We start from the raw sequence: 21794 nt of genomic DNA on the forward strand, positions 1-21794 counted from the left end.
CCACCCTTAGAGGTGGAATATTTTCTTCAAATTTATAATAAATCACTCTCTTTCCAACAAAAAAGAATCGCAAAAATCGGTGCATAAATGATTTTTTTTAACGCTATTATCGCGTAACATACATACAAAAAAAATCAATAACAGTTTAATTGAGAACTTCCATCTTTTTTTTCAAGCTGGTTAAAAATTAAAGGTCTCTAAGCTACTTTCCACAGTAATTAATGATATCAATTAAATTAATTGGAACAAACAAAGTCGCATAAACACAGCGGCAACTTGAATAGAGCCGAGTTGTGATGTATGAGCGACATATACATTATATGTATAGATAACTACCCAAAGTACATACAAGTAACAAAATAAATTCAGTTCGATAAAGAACTAATGATAAATGTACTAAAATCTGCAAGTATTTCTACTTGTACAATGTTACTACTACTTTTTAGCTACTTATGTCTACTTCAATCTCAGAACTAATACTAAAATACACTAAAGTTTTTCCTCTTGTAAGCCATGTCACGAATAGGAAGGGATTGATCTCAGGTCAATCCAAAAAGTTGCAAAATGTTAGTATGATTTTTTAATTTCACATTGATCATCTTTATCGGAATATATTATATATAATAATAAGATAATATTCCAAGGCTATAATTATAAAGATGCAAAAAGAATTAACCAAAAAATATGAAAGTTTTAACCAAATAGCAAGCGGATATAAATGTAATATAATTGGGTCAATTTGTAAAGGTTGTGATTTTTTTATTATTATTTCAGTGTATTGGCCACCGTAAAGACATGATTTCCAGAGAAAAATTGTCAGAAAATTAAATTGTTACAGAAAAATTTAAATTTAAGATCTGGTAGTACAGCACACAGCTTTGCCCTAAGACATTGCCTGTCCTGAAGGATGAAAAATTTGACTATTACGACCATTTTTTAACGTCAAAATGTACTTCAGCCCAATTTATTAAATATGTGTTAGCATAGAATGAGAAACTATTTTTTGTGTCTTTTTCAAACAAACCAACGTTAATACAGGATTTTTTTTTTAAATGAAACAATGATTTTTCGTTAGGTTCTGCTCCATAATCTCTTCCAATAATTTCAAATAGAGAGAATAAAATTTTAACAAATTGTACACGAAGATCTGTTGAAAACTGCATGAAAAGTGATTCAATGATTGTATACAAGTTTTCTTCGGATCAGAGAAATTGTGAAAATTGGTACAATACTTATTTGTTATGCAAGCCTGGAAAGTTGTTGTTAGACGCGAGTGGTTGTACTGAAACCTGAGCAAGCGAAGGACACTATGGGTCGTATTCTAGAACTCTACTCAATGCTCAAGTCAGGATTGCACTGGAAACACAAGCACTGGAAATACGACCCTAATGGCAGGGACTTGAGTATGATTTCGAGTGCTTTAAACCATACTCAAACCCTGACTTGAGCATTGAGTAGAGTTTTAGAATACGACCCAAAGATCGAAGAAGATTCAAAAATAGAATCCAGAGCGTAGCGAGGGTTTCAAGCATAGATATAGAAATGTAAAACAACTTTGCTGCCGAGGCACACACACAACTTTTTACCTCACTATAGCGAGGAAAATGGTAGATAGATGATACTAGAAAAACAGTTATCGTTGTCAATTTAATGTCAACAATAATTATGAATAAAATATACCAACGGATTTATATTACATAAATAATGTACGACAAATCGCGTAGTAGAAAGTGTCATTATGTTTTTTTTCATAGAAAGAAAAAGTTAGGTGCACCACAGTCCATCGCCAAGTTCGAATTTCAAAAACCTTCTCCACCCTAGCGTGAAAAAAAACGCTTTTGCGCGCAGATATCTAATGAGAAACCTGGTTTTTTATAGTGTTGTATTTATTTCACAATAGAATAACTTTGTCCGCAAAAATAAAAGAAAATTTTCACTGAATAATTTGTGCTTAACGAAACTTTCACAGGATAGTTTATTTTTTAATGAACAATCGTGGGCCGTTGCAGCGCCACTCAAAGTTTATAGATCGCCAAGGTCTAAGAGATACTGCCACTACACTTGTAACCTGAGGCAAAAAGCTGACAACTTCCACGTGTCTGTAGTTTCATACCGTTACCCTTCAAAACCGGAACGCTGCTGTGTGTACATATGCTTGCCGGCACAAATAGGTTAGGAAGCAGTACTTCCTTTACCGAATTCTTTCACAAGGAACTCTGTTACTATATTAACAATAACAATATCTCAAGTTGTGTATCATATAATAACGATGTGCGATAATTTAAATAACAAATATCATCAAAATTGTATAGCAAACGAGATGTTAAATTAGGACTAGCATTTTCATTCGTTTATGTCCAAGATAATGGTACGTTCTGCCACGTCGAGATATTTTTTTACCTTGGAATTTGGCCCAAAATTTCTTCTTACCGTATCGATGGCATACATTATAATGCTTGTAACCGTGTTGTTTTTTTAAATTAATTAAATTAAAAATACTTTATAAAAAATAATAATTTACGACCCGTTATAGGAATTATGCCTTTTGACAGTATTTTTCTTAGGCAGCCAGTCATCTAGTCAGCTCATTTTAAAAATATATTACCTGACTAGATTATTTTTATAAAAACTATAATTTTTCCATTCCCTACATATAAAATGTACTGCATATTACCTTTTTTAAGCACCTTACAATGTGTAATCAACTGATAAGGTTCTATAATCTTATCAGTCGATTACACATTGTAAGTACTATTACCTACTGTTTAAGACGTTTCTACCTCTAGATCATATTATTTATTCTTGTAAATAGTACCTAACTTATAAGTTTTTATGTAGCAAATTTGTTGAACAAATAAATTATTTGTAAAGAAGTGCCCATAGTTTCCTTTAGGAATAAGCATTCCTACTAATTTTGAAAGAATCCCCAAAAATTATCTACGTAAAATACTAAGCTTTAAAATACAATATTTCTAAAGCTCATGATGATAATACACGCATAATTAAGGTTTTGTATGTTATTTGTTTGTTAAGTAATGTAATGTAACGCAAAGCAACACATACTTAGGGTAAGTATGTGTTGCTTTGCTGTAGAGTGTCAACCTGTATAAGTTTTACGACAAGGACAAAATATCCTCCGGATAAATAGTGAATATTATAATTTTTATAAAATAAATATTTATAATTTATATTCGCAAAAAAGCCAATCTTGAGCCTGTTTTTCTTGTTATCGTATCGATGGCATACACTTTAATGCTTGCCATCGTGGTGAAAGGATTTGCCAATCGGCGTAAAGTAGGTACCTACCTACTCGCCGATTGGCAAAATGTTGCCCTGGATGCGCCAGACGTAGGTACAGGAAAGGAATGGTACGTCGTATGGGGAGGCTCCTTTCGTGCACCACTATTGCCCCTATTCAAGATATTTTATTTTATTTATTTATTTGTTTATTTGCAAACTTTACAGCTTTTTAATTTTCGTTTACAATCATAATAATATACGTATATAGCCAATAACAAAGTTTGTCATATTACATTTTAATTATAGCGTTACTTTATCTAGCGTTAATCTATAGCCTAATCGAAAAACAAACATGTTGAAAATTTACATTAAGTTCTTAAATTAATGGTAATCTACATATTATTAAATTATTACATACAAATATAACATTATTATTATATAAATTATAAAGGTGTAAGTGTAAGTATGTTTTAGTGTTGTGTGTGTTTGTGTGTGTGTGTGTGTGTGTGTATCATTATCAATAAGTATTTTGTATCAATTCAATAAATTCTAAATAATGTATTTAAGAAATTAAATATTTAAGTATTTTAAATAAGTTTTCTTGTACATAAATAAAAAAAATGAATCTATTATGCAAATTAATAAACATTACTTAGAATATTATTATAAGATATTATCATAGTTAAAAAATAGTAACAATAACAATAATATTGTGATGTATATTGTATCGATTCACGAGGGCACCAGTCTAAGGGCCGTCCATTAGGTACTGTAAGCTGGGACGGAGCTCGTGTTGCATAGCGAGAGGTACTTTTGTAAATATACCACAACAAGCAATCAAAAACTTTATGGTTTGCTGGAGTAGTTACCGAAACAGCATTTAGTATTACATAGTTCTTTTACCTGTTATAACTTCGATATCCGATAAATCGGTATAAAATCATCACCGACACCTCTAGGTGTGGTAATCGCGTGAGCGGATATAGTACCTACAGTACCTTGAATTGAAATTTGCTAGTCTCTATAGTATGCTAATTTATATCCTACAGATACTATTAGAGGAAGCAGCTTATTTGTCTTGTACCCAATTAAAAGTTGTTGTCATGTTCTCTCATTAATCAATAGAGATGATCATAAAAAAGATATCAGTTTTTGAGCCAGTGGCGTGAAAGTTTACTTTATATGTAAAAACAATTTTCCATAAGAAATGGGACTATTTTTCGAATCTAAATCGCATACATTATTTTGTTATTCAAACAAACCAACATGTTTTATCGATTAATTAGTTATTATATATTATTAGTTAGATTATATGACCACAACTATTCATAGATGAGTACGGAGACCTTTTTCGTCACATACAACGCTATCACTACCTCTATATAATAAAATCTCTTTAATTTATAAACTAATATTAGATTAATATTACACAGAACTGGCTGATGACTTTATAATTTCAGTCAACTGTGACCATGAGATCTGTAAAGGGTCCGAAACGTTGGTTTGTTTAAAAAAACAAATATACATACATGATTTAGATCCGAAAAAATAGTTACATTTCTTATGTTTTCGCGATTGTTACAATCGCGAAAACCTAAGAACACAGTGTTTCCAATTCAGTTCCCTTCAAGGGCCTGAATCTTTCGAACTCATATACATATTAAATTCTGATTAAATTTCACAAAATTTGTCATAAAATTTATAAATTTAAGATATATTATTTTATAGAGGTAGTGACAGCCTTGTGTGTGACTAAAACCCTCTCCGTGCCTCCGTGCAGATCTGTGACTAGTTGTGGTCATTATAATCTAACTAATAATATATAATAACTAATTAATTGATAACTGAGTACGTAAACACAACAAATGAAGTGAAAACACACTTTCCTATGCAAACTTATGGTAATGAATTGAGTTGGCTAAACTTAAATGTATATTTCTGTAGCTTGTAACGTACAAATAAACAAATTATTTAATCTACAAAAAAATACTGTATTACCCTTTAAGATCCTTGGGTGTATTTTTGTAATTAGATACTTTCAACATACAATAGACATATACATAGACAGTGTTCTGTCGACTTTGTTACGTATGTGTGATACGTATTATCATAAATCTTACCTGCTTGTCAGGGGATGTAATAACAGATGAGGAAAGTATTGAATTGCAAATTGACATACACTAATTTACTAAGTGCCGAGTGTTCATTACACGGTTTAAGTTGCTATCACGTTACGTTGTGCGACGAGTGAAACCAATTTCGCAACGTAAGCGTTTGCGACCGTTTAAGAATCAGTTGTCGCGATACAGCTAAACTCTATAGCTGACTGTGGTACGGTGACCGATCCATCAATAAAGGTTCTACACTTAAATACATTTTTTTATCTTAATTGCTGTGATAAACGCGTCGCTCAATTATTATCTATGTAAAGGCAAGTGTACGCGTTAATTGCTTTAATTACTTTCTATTACATAATTAATTTTCTCTTATAAGGTTGTGTTTGGATATGTGTAGAGTTTTAGTATCACTATATTTTTTTATTAGGCAATGATAGATGCTCATATTTTTCCCAAAGAACTGTAAAACACCTAGCTACATGGAGATATAAAACAACTATGGATTGTTGTGTTGTCTAAATCAGTTAAAAAGTTACGTCCTATTACCAAAAAAAGCCGTATTTCATATGTAACTGTGATTGCGTAGACACTTCGAGAATTCCGTATCAAATTAATTCGTGTTATGATACATTTTATACCGCCGCCGTTTCTAAAAGTGAAAGGGGCGTGTGTAGGGGTCAGTGAAACTATTAACTCTTTAATTTTTCCGGAATCAAAAACATCGTGACTTTATTACGTCTCGAGTAATTGTTTTATTGAGTCTTACCTAAAATAGTAAAACATTGGTAGGATTCTTAGTGCAGAATCCGTGTGGGTTTATCATCCTCAAGGGCTCTGCACCGTCTCAGTGAATATTTCCACACCAAAGCAGCATTTCTGGATTGAAGGGTAAGGAGAGCCAAAGCCAGATTAAAGAGCCAGCGCAATAACAGGAGACTTAAGGTCTTCTGTCGCACCGCCACTGTCAAAGCATTTACCATAAAAGGGTACTTTGATTGTATTGTTATATCGTATAGAGAAGTCAATTACGTTCACCGTGCATCGTCTGACTTTATGCATTGTTGTTTGATTACTAGCTAATAAAAATATATATCAACATTACGACGAACAAAAACTTAGGTATTATTATCTACATCCAATTGTTAATATAAAAAGGCATGTCTGCAGAGAAAGACATTATAAAGCAAAAACACTAAGTTTAATTTGAAATTTTAAAAAAATACAAATAGTGGCAAACTATTTAGTACAATGCTCACTTCCAAATACAACACTTATTCATTCAATTGAAATTGTCAAGAAAATCTCTACGCTTTTGTCTTTTTTTCTACTCATTGAAGGTCTTCCACCGACCTAGATTATGTTTTGCTCCTATGCCTCTTTTTTGGTTTTCACTTTTTGTTACGAAACAACAATAATAAGAATAACGAGAGCCCAATATTCCCGTATTTTTAGATGGTATTGGCAATCTTACGATGGATGCGGGAAAACAAATTAGCTGTGTTCTTCATGCTGACAACTACATGTCTGTTAATATCTACGGTGGCGTTGGCTCATAAAAACAGCCTGCCCAGTCACAAAATCAAATCTAATGAACACGCTGAAAAACAGGTAAGAAAAGCCCTATCTCCAAATCTTAGGTAAATATTTCAACTAGGGCCCGCTCTACTTACAGGAAGGGAAAAAAATACGCTCTACTAAACACTGGGGTCGTATTCTAGAACTCTACTCAATGCTCAAGTCAGGATTTGAGTATGGTTTAAAGCACTCGAAATCATACTCAAGTCCCTGCCATTAGGGTCGTATTTCCAGTGCTTGAAATCTAACCTAAATGACTATTGTCTCATTGACATTTAGTGTTGTACGTATTTCACACCGAAATTGAAAAAAAAAGAGAACTCTTATGAGATCCCTTCCCGTCAGTTGTTTCAAACAACTGATCATCATTTTTTTTTTCATTTCATTTATTTATTTGCAAGCTACATAAAATTGGCACGTAACATTTGAATTTTATTGGTGACTTGAACACTACTGCAGTAGGAAATAATATTTTGAAACCAATGAGAAATTAGTATTGAAAATGTTTAGTATTTTTATTTTGGCGGTTGGTTTTAGACAATGAAACCTTAAGCGAAAATAAAAAAAAGCTTAGGTCTCGTACCACATTTCGATATTTAGTTTAAGGTTTACTTTTTTTAATTATGTTTGAATCCTACTGGTATTGATTTTGTTGGATACAATGGATACAAACAAAATCAATACCAGTATGATTCAAAAAATAACATGTGACAAAAAAAATGTGATATAATTATTCTCCATTGTATAAAAATACTTCAACTGGTTTTATTTATTTCAAAGTCCAATATTTTTAACCTGTTAAGTACAACATAGTACCTACTCATGACATTTGGAAATTCTTGACCCATAGTACTCATACAAGAAAGAAAAACTTAATCACGTAAAGTAGATATTATGTTACGGTACCAGCATCTTTTATTTTATATTGACTTGTCAGTGTTTACAAAGGTAAAAAATAGGAATGAAGATCGATGATGTAAAGTCAGTGTAAGAAAATTGCATTTATCATTAAGGATACCTAGCGCTCAATACCTTTCAGGACCCAGAGAACATGGAACTTCAGAACTACCCATGACCTGTGTCGCAGGTAACTGTGCCTATTTTATAATGAAATTTTTTTCAGAATTCCAATTACCGTCTACCCCCATACGTTATACCGAAAAACTACAAACTTCTTCTCGATCCGAATATTACCAGTAACTCGTATAATGGATTAGTTATAATAAAGATACAAGTTCTACAACCAACCAAACAAATTAATCTACATTCAAAGAACCTAGAAATAATGTACGCAGGTCTGAACAATGGTTCGAAAGGCAATCAGTATACTACAAATGTAATAAAAAATGAAGATTTAGAATTACTTTACATTATATCAGAGGAAGAAATTATACAAGGAAACTATTGGATTGAAATAAAGTTTAAAGGAAAGCTTAATAGCAAGGCAATTGGTTTTTACGCTAGTACAATGAAAAACGGCGAGTAAGTACATATTTATAATTTTATTACATTCAAAACCTCATTATTGATGAATATATGAATATAAAAAATTATTAAACTTAATATTGAACATTCCAAAGCCAAATAAAAAACGTGACTCGTCTTTTATTTTTACTTCACATTGACGTAGATTGACATCTCGAGTTTTGAAAAAATGGCGGGTTTTGGCAGTTACATTTTTTCTTAGAGGATGGAAAAAAATAAAAGAAAAGAGGTAAAATAAAATAAAAGAAAAACTTCGGAATGAACGTGCATACCTAAACAACAAATGAACAAATGGCGGATTTCTTTAGTGTCGTACCTTAATCTATCGATAAGTCATTATCGACATGCAAACATTTAATTAAAGTAGATCAATATTCCATTTGGGAATATTTTAGGTTAAATGGGAATATCCGGGAATGTCACATGAAATTTTGAATTTATTGTTTTGCGTTTACAAATACTCAAATATTACGAAAAGTGAATTTGCACAGAAAAAATGTAATTTGAGAGTATATAAAAAAGAAAAAACTTTGAAATATAACTCCTATACATTTCCAACCTCAAGATTCATATTTTCATACAGAAATTTTTAAACAGATTCCAAATAGTGTAGGCTTTTTTGTATTTATGCCTTGGTATAGAGTTAATATCAGTGTCTGATTTAAGTGAATCTTTAATACTTCCATTTAATTTTGGAAATAAATGAAAGTAGTAATATTATCAATAATAATATTATTATCATACGTTTATTTGCTTAAAACATGGTATAACAGGAGATGTACCAAGAGACAGTGTTAGTATAAACATATTTCGCATATATTAAATAGCATGCAAATGTCTGATTATACAATGTCAATTGACTAGTATTGGCCGAGCGCCTTTGATTTGTACAGAAAAATCAACACTTCTACGACGTGAGACAAGTAGTCACGAGCGACTGCAAGTTGTGACAAACCACGTCAAACGAACACGTTAGTGCTCGCCTTCACTCGGTCAGCTAGGCGAGTGCGAACGAACGATTCATATTTTATTCCTATTTGCTTTGCCAGGCACGGCAAAGCAAATAGGCTGTCTATACGTTGGTATTGGCCTTCACCCGGCAACGTTGGACAGTATATAGTAATCTGTGCGTTGGACCAACATGGTCATTGTATTGCTAGCTTCATAAAATAAGAATTTTTAGTAGTTAGAGTTGTCAGTGGGAAAAAATTGGAAACGAGTGGATAATTTTGTTTTCAGGAACTGAGAATACCTAATAAATGAGTCTTGTTTAATCTAAATTAAATTTTAAAATATTTACCAATACCTATTGATAGAATTGCATTATCATGTAATCTAGTTACATTCAAAGTTATGTTATAATTTGACTCTTCAAAATGAAGCGAATAAATGAAAATGGTCTTTGATTTAATGTTTATATTCGGCACTATTATACGGCGGTATAATTTTTAACCATTCTTTTTTGGTTTGAAATACCTAGTAAAAACAATAATAATAAAATAATAAAAACCTCGTATTGGATTATTTTAATAACAGAATATCGATAATATGTACGCATCCAAGAACGACACTATCTGAAAATAATCGTTAACAACAATCATCAAAATATACAAATAAACAGGCAATCTGAAGAAACCAAAGCAAAACTTGGCAAGATTTATGAAGAAACTACTTAAATATGTCTAATTACCTGAGATATTTGGGCTTTTGTGTGATTTCTAGACAGAAAAATAACACGTGCCTGTACAATGTTACATTCGGTCGATTTTCGCTTTTTCAAATGATACACCCGTATTGCTGCAGCGACGAATTTTTATTAATACTTAATTGTTCTCACTGTCAATATTTTTGTCCATTTAATTACATTACATGCGAATAATTCAATAAAACACTTGGAAAAAAATTGTTTTGACATTTGATGTACTTCCCTTTGACAACCGTATCATGTACCTCATGTACTGCGAAATCTAAGACTATGGAAACTAAAGGACATGTATAAATCAGACGTTATATGTATATGATGCATTTCGACGTCGAAAACATAAACATGTTATTGTCTTTGTTTAACTATTACGTGCCGTCTTAAGCCAAAAGAGATAGCATTACATTGGTCTGTGTCAAACACGGGAATCGAAAATACGTAACGTCATCTTAACCTCTTGCCATGCATCTTAAAATCTTGTCAACCGTGTTCACTTCGCAGTCTATGAGGTACAAGATACCGTTGTCAAAGGGAAGTACATCAAATACAATCGCGAAAACCTAAGAACTCGATAAGTACATCAAATGTCAAAACAAATGTTTTTCCAAATGTACTACTGAATTATTCGCATGTATTATAATTAAATTGGACAAAAATATTGACAGTGAGAATAATTAGGTATTAATAAAAATTGCAACGCTGCGCTGCAGAATTAAGGAATGTGGCTTTAGAAAAAGTGCAAATCAATAGAATGTTACATTGCACAGGCATGTGTTATTTTTTTGTCTGTAAATCACACAATAGCCCAAATATTTCTTGTAATTATACATACTTATTTAAGTAGTTTATTTATAAATCTTGCCAAATTTTGCTTTTGTTACTTTAGATGGCCTGTTTGTTTGTATATTTTGATGATTGTTGTTAACGATTATTTTGAGATAGTGTTGATCTTATAAGCATACATATTATCGATATTCTGTTATTAAAACAATTCACTACGAGGTTTTTATTATTATTATTTTTATTATTTCAAGTTTTCCTGCAAATGAAAAAAGGAAGAAAGAATGGGAAATTATAGGACTGCCGAATATAAACGTTGGATCAAAGACCATCTTCATTTATTCTCTTCATTTCCAAGAGTCAAATTTTAACAGAACTTTGAATGTAACTAGATTACACGACAATGCTATTTCATCATTAGGTTTATTGGTAAATAATTTTATGTTCAATTTACATTAAACAAGACTCATTTACAAGTTATTCTCAGTTCCTGAATACAAAATTATCCACTCGTTTCTGATTTTTCCCAATGACAACCTCTTAACTATTAAAAATGACTATTTTTTAAAGCCTGCAATACAATGACATGTTAGTCCAACGTTGCCGGGTAAAGGCCAATACCAACGTTTATCCGCTCACGCGATTCATGCGTCTCTGGAAGCATACCACACCTAGAGGTGCCGGTGATGATTTTATACCGATTTATCGGATATCGAAGTTATAACAGGTAAAAGAACTAATACTAATTGCTATTTCGGTAACTACTCTAGCAAACCATAAAGTTTTTAATGCCTGGGTCTGTCATTAAAAAAAAAATAAACAACTTCAAAAATACGTCACGACAATCGTGTGTGTTATTGTTTGGGCTGGTGATGTCGGTGTTTATTTATTGAAAACATACCGTAAGTTGCGTTTTTTAAGTTTACCTTGAATATAAATGTTTGTAAACTATACTTTAAGGAGTAATTTCATGGTAAACATTAGAACCACTCAAATGGAATATAATCATATTTACCCAAGTACACCAAAAATTTAATTAGTGCTTTTTAAGTGCAAGATTTGCGGTGTATTACTGCATTTTATTTGAGATGTTTTTGTTGTAGTACGGAGGGTATTTATTTAGTAATGCAAAATAATAATTTTTATTTTTAAAAACTTGTATTTAACCTGAATCCTTTTCTAATTTGCGAAACCAAATAGCCGCCATTTTGCGATAGGATGAGCGCATCGCGTGAGCGGATAGACAGCCTATTTGCCTTGCCTTGCCATCGTTCGGTTTAATAATAATATACCACTCGAGATTAAATTATTAGACTTGTGTTTTTTTAGGAATACTTTGGTTACAGTAAACTAAAGAAACAAAAAAAAACAGTTTCAACATTCAAGCCATACATTTGCATGTCGATAATGACTTATCGATAGATTATGGTACAACACTAAAGTAATCCGCCATTTGTAACTTTCAAATTTTGGTTATAAGCACGTCGATTCTGTAGTTAGGGCAGCTCCTTTCTTTTATTTTTTTTCATCATCTAAGTGCGAAATGGACACGGTTGGCATTTAAGATGACATTACGTATTTTCAGGATGGAAAAAAATATTTTTTTTTACACGAATTAATTAGTTTATTTATGTATATTACGTTGTGTGTTTCTTGATTATTTGTTACCATTAAGCTGATTTCTCTGTAGCCAATGCTTTATAAATAAGTAAATAAAAATACACATTGACGTTGACAGTGACAACTATTGGACAATAAAAATTAGTTTTTATTTTACGTTTTCATCATGAATATTTGAAATTCTATATATTTACAAGAACACTACTTTTATGTACAAAGCAGGCTTTAAAAATTTAATAAAATTCCCTTTAAGAGCGTTACGTGCTATCAGACGGTCGGGATACGTAGGTAGCACTGTAAAAAAAATGGAGAAAGTGACTTCTTGTACTTGGGAAAGGTTATCTCCTTCTGTATATCCGCTAAATTATAAATTAGTTTTGGAGCCAGATCTAGAAAGTGGTGAGAAATTTAAAGGAAACGTTGTAATCAAAGTTAATGTAAAAGAAACGAGAAATTATATTTGTTTGCATGCTAATTTGTTGGAAATTCACGGTGTAAAAGTCTTCAAAGATGACAAAACAGCAGTGCCCGTGTCGAAGTTCAATCTAATACCGAAGGTTGAACAGCTACAGGTTGATTTAGCTGAACCTATCGGCAAAGGGAATTATATAATGGATGTGGATTTTAAGGGAAATTTATCCGGTTTTCTTGGATTGTATTCAACCTACACCAAGGCAGATAGGTAATATTTTTGCTGATTATACTATTGCAGTCTCGTAATATTTTGTTTTATTTTTTTTTGCTTATTTTACAATATATAATAACCAAAGAATACATAAAAGATATCAATTTATGTAACTTTAAATTATAAGATAAGATGAAATTTTATCTTACACATGCACACTTTGTTTATTTGCCTTAAGTAATAAATCTTTTCTTGAGTTATTAATTCATAGTTTCTTGAATATATTTCTACTACAAGGTATGGCCACGGTTACTTACTGACTTGTGTTATTATCACACAAACCAAATACTTTTATACTAAAAAATTGGTGGAATTGAGAAAATGTAATTTGAAAGTTCAAAAAGAATACTGAATAAATATTATTGCGAATAATTTGATTATTTTTATTTAATATTTAGTTACCCATTTATAAATGAAAATATAAATTTATTGGTTCATTTGTAATTTTTTGAACTTTCATATCTTGTTTATTCTCAATTCCAAAACATTGAGTTAGGGTAGTGTATGGTTTCATGTGCGTACATTAGTCCAGTAAAGATGTTGTTTTTTTTGCAGGATTATGGTGGCCAGTAAATTTCAGCCTACATATGCTAGGCAAGCATTCCCGTGTTTTGACGAACCTGAGTATAAGGCAACATATGATATCACTTTGGTGAAACCCACAAATTCTACGGCCCTCTCTAATATGAATGTACGTTGGATTTAAATAAAATTCACAATTGTATTTTATGGTACAGACAGCAGCACATCAAGCTACACATTGACAGATTTTTTTCCAATGTACTGTTTTTTTTTAATTAAAAATGGACGTACTCTTGACCACTACCTAGCCCTAGAGCAAAGATGAGGTCTACGTTGGTACGAGCTCGCCCAGAAGATGCCTATTCAATCGCACCTTGAAAATATTAGACACAGGCAGGGAATTCCAGTCACGGGCTGTGCGCATTTTAAAAGATGACGAAAAGCGCTTAGTACGTCTTAAAGGAATATCAACCAGGTGAGGGTGATATCCCGCCGTTCGTCTAGATGTATGATGGTAAAAGGGGGCGGATGGAATGAGCTGGTGGAGCTCATGGGCACACTCTCCGAAGTATAATCTGTAAAAAACCGACAGACCCGCGACCTTTCGCCGATGGGCTAAACTATGAAGTTTATATCTTATATCGAGCTCATCGTCGCCAATAAGCCTCCTGGCTCTGCGATCAATCGAGTCAAGAGCCTCTAGTTGGTATTTCGCTGAGCCATCCCACAGGTGACTGCAATACTCCATGCAAGACCGGACCTGCGCTTTATATAAGGTTAAAAGCTGTCCAGGCGAGAAGTATCGCTTCACCTTGTTAAGGATACCCAGCTTCTTGGCTGCAGTTTGCGCTTTAGACTCTATAGAAGCGCCAAAGTTGAGGTTTGCGCTTAATGTCATGCCAAGAAGCTCTAGGCGGTCGGTAACTGGGACAGATACACCCCGAAAAGTAGGAGTCAAATCAAATGGACTCCTTTTTGCGGAAAAAAGACAGGCCTGCGTTTTGGTGGCGTTGAAGCTGACCAGATTGTTGTCACCCCACTGGGCAACAAGACTTAAGGTCAGGTTCGTTCGCTCTACCATAGCCTCTCTCAGCGAACGAATATCTTCCCTGCCGTCTCTTGCGCTAGACAGATATCTCTCGGTAACTGTACTGTCATCTGCATACCCAACTATACCCGGGACCAATAGGTCATTGATGTGTAGCAGGAAAAGAGTCGCCGAAAGAACAGACCCTTGAGGAACTCCAGCATCAATAGCCATCAAGTCAGATGAGCAGCCTTCAATGACTACTCGAATCGACCGTTCCCCAAGGAAATCTGATATCCAGCTGCAAAAGTCGGCAGGGATGCCGTAAGCAGGAAGCTTGCTCAGCAAACTTGCATGCCAAACCCTGTCGAAGGCCTTTGAGATATCGAGCGATACGGCCAGTGCCTCACCGTGTTTCTCGATGACCTCGCCCCAGCAATGCGTAACATACACGAGAAGATCCCCAGTTGATCGTCCCCGGCGGAAGCCATATTGACGATCACTGAGTAGGTCATTTATTTCAAGGTATGATAGCAGCTTACCGTTCAGAACTCTTTCCATAACCTTGCAGAGTATGGAAGTTATGGCGATTGGTCTGTAATTACAGGGGTCGGCGCGGCTTCCCTTTTTAGGGACTGGTTGCACATTTACAAGCTTCCATGATTTAGGCACTATTCTCGTTTTTAGTGAGAGGCGGTACAGACACGTCAGTACAGGAGTTAGCTCAGGCGCGCAAAGCCTCAGTACCCGTGCTGGTATACCATCAGGACCACTGGCCTTATTCACATCTAGACTTCGCAGAGCTCTACGAACCTCTTTTGCGTGGATTGTGACCTCCGGCATTGAAGTGTCACAACGAGGTAAATTTGGTGGATGTTTTGAGCCTGCATCTAGATGCAAATTGCTTGCAAACATTGCAGCAAATAAGTTTGCTTTATCCGTTACAGAGTGAGCCAGTGATCCGTCAGGTTTTTGCATGGGAGGCAAGGTGGACGGCAGAAGTTGGATTCAACTGCTTTGGACAGGGACCAGAACTGCTTGCTACCAGGAGGGTAGGATGCAAGCCTGGTCCCGATCCTGCTGATATGGTTGAATCTAGCCTTCCGGAATTCGCGTTTGCAGGACTTGGCGGCAGAATTAAAAGCTCTCTTTCTCGCGCGAACCCTCCGGGCTCGAACTTTGCGGTCGCGAGCTTGTACCCATGCTTGGTAAGCAGACTGCTTACGGGCCTCAGCACGTGCGCAGTCCACGTTATACCAAGGTCGGGCTTTGTGACCCAGTGGAATGTCGGAGAATGGAATAAAGTACTCCATTCCCTGCCAGATCACATCTGCAACCGCATCAGCAGAACTCGAGGGATCACCCGAGGAAAAGCAGACTTGCCGCCAAGGATAAGACGCAAAGAAGTGCCGCATCTCATCCCAATCTGCTGACTCGTATCGCCATACTCTTCTTGTACCTCTTGGACAGTCATCAGGAGGAGAGTAAGTCGACACGGATTTCACCACACAGTGGTCGGATGTTCCCAGCGGTGCCGAGATCGAAACCGAGTGACCGTGTGGATCTGTTGTCAACAGAAGGTCCAAACAATTGGCTGCATGTCCGTCAACATCCGGTACCCGCGTTGCTTGGCTTACCAGCTGGGTGAGATTTAGCGATAATGCAAATTTGCGCGCCTCCCTCCCAGCATGGTCTGTTTTTACGTACGGAAACAGCCACTCACTGTGGTGAGCATTAAAGTCCCCGAGAAAATTAAGCTCTGCTGAAGGGTACCGTTGTTGGGCCTTATCTGCCATCTCAGTTAGGTGGACGAAGAGCTTAGTTGTCTCCTGGTCACCACTGTGCGATCTGTAGACACAGATATAGAGATATTTCTCCATTCCTGTGTCCACCAGAATCCACACATGTGAAAACCCGTTACTTTCAAAGCAACGGAGACGCCGATAGCAAATGTCGTCACGTACGTATACGCAAACCCCAGCTCGCTGCAGAAATTTATGCTCAAGCGAGTATCCTGGGTAACTACCCAGGATACTCGCTTGAGGTACGCAACGTCAGACGGTGTTACTATTTGCGTCTCCGTTAAGAAGAATAGGTGCGGCTTCTCAGTCTCTAGGTGGTAGTGGACCGGATCAAGGTTAGAGTGCAGGCCTCGGATGTTAGTGAGGTGCACCTTCATTGGGAGGAAGTGCAGACTGTGCAACTGGAGGTGATATTCAAAGAAAAGTGTATAGTTTGATGTGCTGCTGACTGTCCGTGGTGTATAAGTATTAATTAAAATTGCCTAATTTGTGTAACAAATATACTTAAGGTTGTTAAAAAAGTTCATTCCCTGAATATTCACCCTAATAAATTGTTTCTTCATGAACTGATTAGAAATAGATGTAAACAAACAAACATTTGGGAGCGTTCAAAATTCTTAATCTTCCTAAAATTTCCTAATTTTATATCAATTGTAATTGCAATATCAAGTGAATGTCTTAATAAATATGTGTTTTAGAAAAACACATATTTTTCCGGATTTAAATCATTGAGTCAACCATGACCATGGCACCTGTAAAGGGCCCCAAACATCAGTTTGTTTGAAAAAACAAATATACGTGATTTAAATCTGGAAAAAAGTTTCATTTCCTATGTGTAACAATCGCGAAAACCCAAGAACTCGATAAATATGTGTTTTAATTTTCAGCAAGTTTCCATAACTTCAAACGAGAGCTCCAAAACAGAAGCAGTTACCTTCGCGACAAGCGTTCCAATGTCAACTTACCTTGCCTGTTTTGTTATAAGTGACTTTGGTTACAAACAAACTGAGATAGACTCAAAAGGGATTGGAAAGAATTTTACTTTACGGTGTTATGGTCAAAAGGACAAACTTTATAAGATTGATTTTGCCATGGATATTGCAAAGAAGGCCACTGAGTACTATATTCAGTATTATAGTGTACCTTATCCATTGCCTAAATTAGGTGGGTTTTTATAAAGATTTATTATTTTGAATCTTGAAGTGATGATATGAATATTCACTTTAGACAATGCGACAATTGAGAAGTATTGTGAGTTGTAAAATTTCACATACAAAAGAACTTCATAATTAACTGAAAAATCTTTATTGCTCTGAGTTTAGGTAAGGTAATACAATGTTGCAGGTCAGTTTCCTTTTTTTTATGATATAAGTGACAGGATGACTAAGTTGTACGCCTGTAAGGCGACATGTTTGTCCATAGCAATTGCAGTACCACTCTCAGTTTTAAATCGCAAAGATCTAAGGGGCACTGCCACTGCGCCTGTCACCCTGAGACATAAATTGACATGTCCTATATCCCTGTAATTTGACCAGCACTTTTACCCTTCAAAACCGGAACGCAGTAATGTGAGAATTACTGCTTGGTGGCAGAAATAGGCTACTGCTACTAAACTAGGTAATGTCCTATATCTTAGAAAAGCAGTGTAACGCAATTCTGTAAAAGACAATCATTATATTAATATCATATTTTACAGACTGCAACACGAACACAACATTCATCACAAAAGAATGTATATATTTAAGGAAACTAGTATGTTCAGATTGTATTAGTGGTACAATGACACTGCCAATTAATTTCATTATGATTTTAATTTGTTGTTACAGATATGATTGCTATCCCTGACTACACCTCTGGCGCCACAGAACATTGGGGATTGGTTACCTACAGAGAGACTTCGTTCCTGATTGACAAAGCCACAGCATCTGTTAAAAACCAGATAGCTGTGGCAAACACCATTGCCCATGAACTGGCTCACATGTGGTTTGGCAACTTAGGTATGGAGACACAAGTATTAAAAAAGAATTATTTACAACAAAAGTTTAGCCTTCGAAATAGAAGTAGTGTTAAGTTAATCCATTAAAAACGTAACACCCTTTTACTTTATGCAACTTTAAAAAAATATTTTTATTGAAATATAATATGAACTTAAAACTAAAAATAAAGATCTGTAACAAGCACATAGAGAAATTCGTAAGGTCTTCTGGTTTGTCCAGAAAATTCGTTTGGGAGAGCGTCAGCTACGGTATGGCGAGGTCGCTGGTTCGAGTCCAGCTGGATCGAAAGAATTTTACTTTGTGTTCGAATTTCGTATTAATAGTTACCAGAAACTAGTGGAGTAATTTCACAAAAAATAATTGAAAATCATGGTAGATAAATTTTTCTGTGTTCGATTTTTGCATTAATAAAATTGTAACAAACTAGTGGAGTCATTTCACAAAAAACAATTGAAGATCATGATAGTAAAACATTGTGATATTCAGTACATTTAATATTATACATATATATTATAAATGAGTGAGATATAACAACAAATGACATTATTTTAGTCTGTATGATGCTCTTCAGATATAATTAATTTATGGTATATGGACATTTGACATACTCTTGCATAATATAAGGTCACTGGGTATAATAGACGATTGATATAATAACTTTCAGATGTAACATTCACTGGGTATAATGTATTATAAATATAATTTAAGTGGTGTTTAGGTGCAATGGTGAATGAACCGAATTTGTTTGCAATTGCTAGTTGGTTCGACCTCCTCCTGTGTGTCTGTGGACGACTGCCAGAACCGAATTTGTTTGCATTTGCTAGATGATTCGACCCCCTTTTGTGGGTTTAGGTTAGGTTAATATATGACAAAACTGCACGAGCTAAGCGAGCGCAGCAAGCGTGCTGCGGCCAGCGACTGTCAGAACAAAATTTGTTTGCATTTGCTAGTCGATTCGACCCCTTCTGGTGGATTTAGGTTAGGTTAGTATATGACAAAGCTCCACGAGCCGAGCGAGTGCAGCGAACGTGCCGCGGCAGCGGCCGCGACTCCCAGAGCCGAATTTGTTTTGCATTTGCTAGTTGGATCGACCTCCTCCTCTTGTGGACGTAGGTTAGGTTAGTATATACAATTAAATATTCTGGTTAGTTTTAATAAATCGATTGCATTAAAACCACAAACAAACAACAATAAATAAAGAATTGTCATGTTTCTCTTTCAGGTATATTTGTAATTTATTTAGTTAAGCACTTCAACTATTCGTAAAACGAAATATTGTGTTGTATTATTTATACCGTTTGCACATTATGTCTCCTAAGCATTATATCTAATGTTTGTTATACTGAAGGTTTATTATCACATTGAAATTATGCCTTTTGTTGATTATATACAGTGAGTGATTATATCCTCAGAAATTATATCCAATGTTGTTATACAAAGTGAAAATAGATTATTTCTTGTTATGTCTTCCATTACACACCCATTATAAATATGTACTTAGTATTTTTATATTTACCAATATTCTGATGCTTGTAGTGTTGTGTTGTATGTCACAGAAACGCCGCTGAATTATAATAACGCACTCAACATAGCCCCGCATTAGGGAAACCTCATGTCTCACATAGACAACCACAAATTACACCCAAATTCACGGGAGAAATAAATGTAGGCCATACAAAAGTTTCTCCCGGCCTGGAAATCGAACCTGGGACCTGTGCGTGGCAGACCGGCGTGGTAACCGTTCGGCCACGGAGGCAGTTGATTAGTTAATTACGTATTATGAGTTCTTAGGTTTTCGCGATTGTTACACATGGGAAATGAAACTATTTTTCCGGATTTAAATCAACCGTGACCTGTAAAGGGCCCGAAACGTTGGTTTGTTTGAAAAAACAAATATACGCTATTTAAATCCGGTAAAATAGTTTCATTTACCTATACATATTATGAGGTTGCTATTGTCTCTGAAAATTCGCACAATGAAAATTTCGAGATGTCTTCTATGTAAAATTGTCAATATGAAATGTAAAACTAACTGTGTCCTTGTTTTAGTAATTTTAATATCTTATTTCAGTGACAGTGAAATGGTGGAATGATTTATGGTTAAATGAAGGTTTTGCCACTTACATGCAAACAAAGGCTCTGAACGCCATAGAACCATCTTGGACAGCCGTATGTTGTTTTTTTTAACTAATTGAAATAGACCTAATTTAATAGCTTGCTGGAATGCATAGACTTCTTCTCTCATCTTCTCCATCGTCTGGTTTGGCCTTAGGAAATCAAACTGTAGATACCATAAGGCATAAAAAGATATTGTACAAATATTATACAGAAATAAGATTTTTATAGGCCTTGTATAATTGTCCCTTTAATTTTCTAGTACATCATTCAGGTTATCTTGTCTAAAGGTAATCTAAACAGATTGTAATGTTGCTTTAGAGTCTATACTACCTTAGCTCGAATTAAAATTTTTTCCCTACTAATATGTTTGGTTTTGCCTGAGTCAAGTGGCAGGGACACTGGCTTTATTTCAGAATTTTTTTTACGAACGAAATTAAAGCCATTTGAAAAATGTATATCGTATAGTATTATACACTCAGTTGATATAAAAAAAGCATTGGTATATGTAAAGTACTTATTGTATACACAGCCGTTTTCTTGTAGAATTTCGAGGTAAGTTTGTGTTTTTTTTGTTTCTGTTATGGAAATTTTTAGGAATCGTGTTTTCACACTGTACAGTAATCAGTGTATATCCTTAAAATTTTATTACCTATGTATTTCTTCCAAAATTATTGAATTAACACTTTCACTGTTATGCAGGTACTTGAGGTAGTATAGACTCTTAAGCTTATAAGCAATAAGTAATAAATTTTACCAAATTTTGGCTTGTGGAGCAACATTAACCCGTCCGAGAGGCGGACGGTGGCCCTAACGATTTTTTTTTAATTTAAAAAAAAAGGGTGGATGAAAACTCACTATAACCTATAATCTAAAACCACACGGTGTCTCATCTAGGATGTGACGGGTTAACATAGATTTTATGTTAAAACTACAAATTGCTCGTAATATGTTCCAAACTCTTTTCAGTTAGATCAGTTCCTAGTAAAAACAATGCATCCGATATTGGCATCCGACGCAAAGTTGTCAAGTCGTCCAATCGTCCACGATGTTACCACGCCTGACGAAATCACAGCGATTTTTGATCTCGTTTCTTATAATAAGGTACACTATGTGCATTTTAGAGT

The 21794-nt window shown here is 34.6% G+C and overlaps 1 protein-coding gene across 1 annotated transcript in view; it reads left to right on the forward strand.

Annotated features, from left to right (window-relative positions):
• Positions 1-5579: 5579 nt before the first annotated feature.
• LOC113227116 (glutamyl aminopeptidase-like) overlaps positions 5580-21794 on the forward strand; it is a 40731-nt gene continuing 24516 nt past the window's right edge. Inside the window, exons 1-8 of the mRNA XM_026459993.1 lie at positions 5580-5597; positions 6810-6965; positions 8056-8414; positions 13760-13895; positions 17443-17719; positions 18382-18552; positions 20624-20721; positions 21637-21792. Of these exons, the coding sequence (XP_026315778.1) occupies positions 6810-6965; positions 8056-8414; positions 13760-13895; positions 17443-17719; positions 18382-18552; positions 20624-20721; positions 21637-21792 (1353 nt within the window). The 5' untranslated portion in view covers positions 5580-5597. The remainder of the gene's footprint in view (positions 5598-6809; positions 6966-8055; positions 8415-13759; positions 13896-17442; positions 17720-18381; positions 18553-20623; positions 20722-21636; positions 21793-21794) is intronic.

Source organism: Hyposmocoma kahamanoa, unplaced genomic scaffold, assembly GCF_003589595.1.
Source record: "Hyposmocoma kahamanoa isolate Upper Pololo Valley unplaced genomic scaffold, ASM358959v1 202, whole genome shotgun sequence".
NCBI classification, from domain to species: Eukaryota; Metazoa; Arthropoda; class Insecta; order Lepidoptera; family Cosmopterigidae; genus Hyposmocoma; species Hyposmocoma kahamanoa.